This window comes from Haliotis asinina, chromosome 3 (genome assembly GCF_037392515.1).
Source record: "Haliotis asinina isolate JCU_RB_2024 chromosome 3, JCU_Hal_asi_v2, whole genome shotgun sequence".
In the NCBI taxonomy this organism is placed as follows: domain Eukaryota; kingdom Metazoa; phylum Mollusca; class Gastropoda; order Lepetellida; family Haliotidae; genus Haliotis; species Haliotis asinina.
Window position 1 is genome coordinate 13,033,055 of NC_090282.1, and position 4,166 is coordinate 13,037,220.

General features: G+C 39.6%; 1 protein-coding gene across 1 annotated transcript; it reads left to right on the forward strand.

Moving 5' to 3' along the window:
- The first annotated feature begins 329 nt into the window (after positions 1 to 329).
- On the forward strand, positions 330 to 2,962 carry LOC137277457 (uncharacterized). Its single transcript, XM_067809187.1, has 4 exons — positions 330 to 681; positions 1,272 to 1,301; positions 2,525 to 2,638; positions 2,796 to 2,962. The coding sequence occupies exons 1-4, from the start codon at positions 330 to 332 to the stop codon at positions 2,960 to 2,962; spliced, it is 663 nt and encodes a 220-aa protein (XP_067665288.1).
- Positions 2,963 to 4,166: the final 1,204 nt, after the last annotated feature.

The following is a 4,166-nucleotide window of genomic DNA, read 5'->3' on the forward strand; positions in this document are numbered from 1 at the left end:
ACGAAATTGCGTAAGTTCGATTCCCTATCATGTTTCACGGTTTAGTAGCAACGTATCTGCACTCATGAGTTCAGCCAAAGTGGTACGCATCTGTTCAAAGTAGCGTTTAAGTAATCATCATACACGCATTGTTTCTACTTGAGGTACGTGTAAAGTAATAACGCAGCATTACGCACACTTGAGCAAATCATCAATTTGTGTACGTTTCTTATGATCCTTGTTGGCATTATATTGATGAGGGAATTTTTGAAGATGATGTTTGGAAATGGTGCCAGAGGAAGGTTCAGACAAGTTGGAATTGAAAATAATAAGAAATAGAACTCAAAAGGATGGAAATAGAAAAGGAAAAAGAGTTGGAATTGGAAAGGTTTGAGATGGAGAAAGAAATACAATTGAAGAAATTGCAAGTTGATAGAGAAATTGCTTTGAAAAAACTTGAAAACCCTTCTCATACCTCAGATATTCCCTCATTTGACATTGCAAGACATGCTAGGCTTGTACCTCCTTTTAATGAGAAAGAAGTAGACAAATATTTTCTACATTTTGAGAAAGTTGCTGAAAATCTCAAGTGGCCTAGGGAGTCATGGACTATGCTGTTGCAAACGGTTCTGAAGGGTAAAGCTCAGGATGCTTATTCAGCCTTGTCAGTACAGCAAAGTTCAGATTATGATCTTGTCAAGAGTACACTTTTGAAAGCTTATGAGTTAGTACCTGAGGCTTATCGTCAGAAATTCAGAAATACTCACAAAAGGGACAATGAGACTTTTGTAGAGTTTGCTAGAGAAAAGGAATCATTGTGTGACAGGTGGTGTGGGTCTAAGGAGGTCACAGATTTTAATGGTTTGAGAAAGTTAGTGTTGATGGAAGATTTCAAGCAAAATGTTCATGCTGACCTTAAGACTTATTTGGATGAACAAAAGGTTGATGACTTACATCAGGCAGCAATGTTGGCAGATGATTATTGTTTGACTCACAAGAGTTCTTTTGGGTCTCCGGTAATACAAAGTTTTCTGGCCAAAAGGGCTTTTCCCCAGTTAAGACTTCAGGACATGCAGGTTACAGTGGTGTTAGGACAGGTTCAAATTCTAGTGGGAAGCAGTCACATACTTTTCAGTCTAAGCCTAAGACTACCAGTAGTTCTGATCCTGTTTGTGCGTATTGTAAGAAGCCAGGTCATTTGGTGTCTGCATGTTACAAACTCCAGTTTAAAAATCAGGCTACAGGTTCCCCAAATGCTTTTGTGTCCATCGCACCTAAGCCTTTCTTTCCAGGTGGTTCTGAGAAGAGTTTTGTCAGTGAGAGTAAGTCTCCAGATTCTGTAGTTCAGAAGGAGTTTTTGCCCTTTGTGTATAAGGGTTCTGTGTCACTTATAGGAGATAATTCTACCCCAAGGCCCGTTATTATCTTGAGGGATACTGGGGCTCTTCAATCTCTGATTTTGAAGGATATTATGCCTTTTTCTGATGAGTCTTCAGCTCAGATGTTTTGCTTCGGGGTTTAGGTGGCAATTCTTCTGCTCCCCTCCATTTTGTGAATTTGACCTCAGATCTGATTTCAGGTGAGGTGAAAGTTGGTGTTCTTGACTCTCTCCCAGTTCCGGGTGTCGATTTGTTGATCGGTAATGATCTTATGGGGGCTAAAGTTGGCGCTGATCCAATTGTCACTGTTTTGCCGGAGAGTTCAGTTAGTACTGAAAAGTTGGAAGATGAATGTCCGGGTATTTTTACCTCTTGTGCAGTGACTCGTGCAATGTCGAAAGGCATTTCGTCTTTGCAGAACGATACCATTTATGATTTGTTAGGTACTTTTATGGATCATTCTTTGTGTGATGTGGAGATAGATGATTTATCTTCAAAGGGTAGTAGCTCTTTAGGACTTCTTGATAAGTCAGATAGTTTGTCAGGTGGTGAACATGTTCTTTCCAGAGAGCAGCTTATTAGTGCACAGGGTGAGGATGTTGAAGTGAAGATGTTGGCTTGAAGAAACATGAAAGTTTTGCAAAATAAAATGAAGCTAAACTATGACAAAAAGTCAAAAGAGAGAAATTTCACTTGTGGTGAGAAAGTGTTAGTTTTGCTTCCCATACCTGGTCAGCCATACTTCCCATACCTGACGCCTGGTCGTCATAAACAAAAGAGATTGTGTCATGTAAATATGATCATGAAATATCATGACAGGTTAGAAACCAAACATGCCAATTGTATTGCCACACTCTTCCCGGTTACTGATTGTACTAAAGGCGATTGTGAAAATGTTGACAACATTGATGATTGTGTTAGCAAAGGGAAGTTTGATGATCTTAGTGATAATGTTTCACCGAAGTTGAGAAATTCTGATGTGTTAGCTCACCTTGATGAGAAACTGTCACATTTATCCCCTGAACAGAAAGTTCAGATGTCAGATTTGATTTATGAGTTCTCTCACTTATTTCCTGAGGTGCCTGTTCGAACTGATGTTGTTAGCCATGATATAGATGTAGGTGATGCTGTGCCTGTAAAACAACACCCTTATTGGTTGAATCCAGTGAAGCGTGCAATTCTACTGGAGGAGGTGAAATACATGCTGGCCAATGACATTATTGAACCAAGTGACAGTTCATGGAGTTCACCATGTGTTCTTGTGCCGAAGAGTAAACGTGGTTGGTGCTGCTGTGCTGACATGAAAGCTGTCAATGCACTCTCACGAACTCACTCGTATCCTATTCCGAGAGTGGACGATTGCATTGATCGCATTGGTCAAGCTAAACATATAAGTAAGTTTGACGTACTGAAGGGCTTCTGTGATTCCATTCACAGACCGTGCAAAGAAAATATTGGCATTCACGAAACCAGATGGACTGTATCAGTACAAGGCGATGCCGTTTGGTCTGAAGAACACGCCAGCGACGTTCCAGAGACTCGTCAACAATGTCACATCAGGCCTTGATCGTGTCGAGGCTTACATGGATGATGTGATGGGATGACCATCTTAAAAGGACTCATGCTTCCTTCAAAAGACTGTCTGACGCGACGTTAACTGTGAATCTCACCAGCTGTGAGTTCGGGAAGACACAAGTGGAATTTTTAGGGGATGTTGTAGGTCACAGCCAGGTACAACTAGTTCATGCTAAAGTTGAAGCGATTGTACATTTTCCAGTACCTCAATCTAAGAAACAACTCATGAGATTCTTGGGTATGGCTGGCTATTACAGAAAGTTTTGTCAAAACTTCTCAGATGTTGTATTTCCACTTACTAACCTTTTTCGGGATAAAGGTACAATTTCAGTGGGATAACAGTTGTCAGACTGCATTTGAAAAAGTCAAAGCCATACTCATGAATTCTCCATTATTGCAGGCACCAAAGTTTGAGAAAGCATTCAAGTTGCAAATAGATTCAAGAGGATGATTCAGGGATTGAACATCCAGTTTGTTATTTCTCAAAGAAATTTGACAAGCACCAAAGAAATTATTCTACCATTGAGAAAGAGACATTAGGTCTTTTGTTCGCTTTACAGCATTTTGAAGTGTACCTTGGTACCACCACTTTGCCAATTGACGTTTTTACTGATCACAATCCCTTGACTTTTCTTCACAAAATGAAGAACAAATAGCAAAGACTTATGAGGTGGAGTTTAACCTTTCAATCTTGTGGTCAAACACATTAAAGGCAAAGACAATGTTTGTGCTGATGCACCAGGGTTTAAATGTATGACGACTTGATGATGCTGTATGTATCTGCATTTTGTCATAGTAATTCTGCAGGAAGTTTTTCATATTGCTCATATTATTACATGTCACGTTATTATGTTATTATTGCTATGATCGTAAACTTTCTTTCCCTCAAAGGGAGAGTGTTACGAGTATGTATTTTCTGTATATTTTTTATATTGATTAAGTAATAACTATTATTGGGTCACAACATTTAGTGTTTTGAATAATAGCTATGATGGGTCACATTTCGTTTTAATAGCTGGTCAACACTTTTAGCATTCTGGTTTTCCAGAATTTATCTGCTCCTAGTTTTCTATGTGTGCACTTCCGGGATACTGTTTCGTTGACGATGTTCGTTTGTGCCCGAACTTTCGGAAAATGACTTTGTAAATATATATAAAGGTTGGTTGCTGTGTTGAGGCGACACTCACACTCAATCACATCACCGCCAACGCTTAAAATCCCGTCAACGCCTGA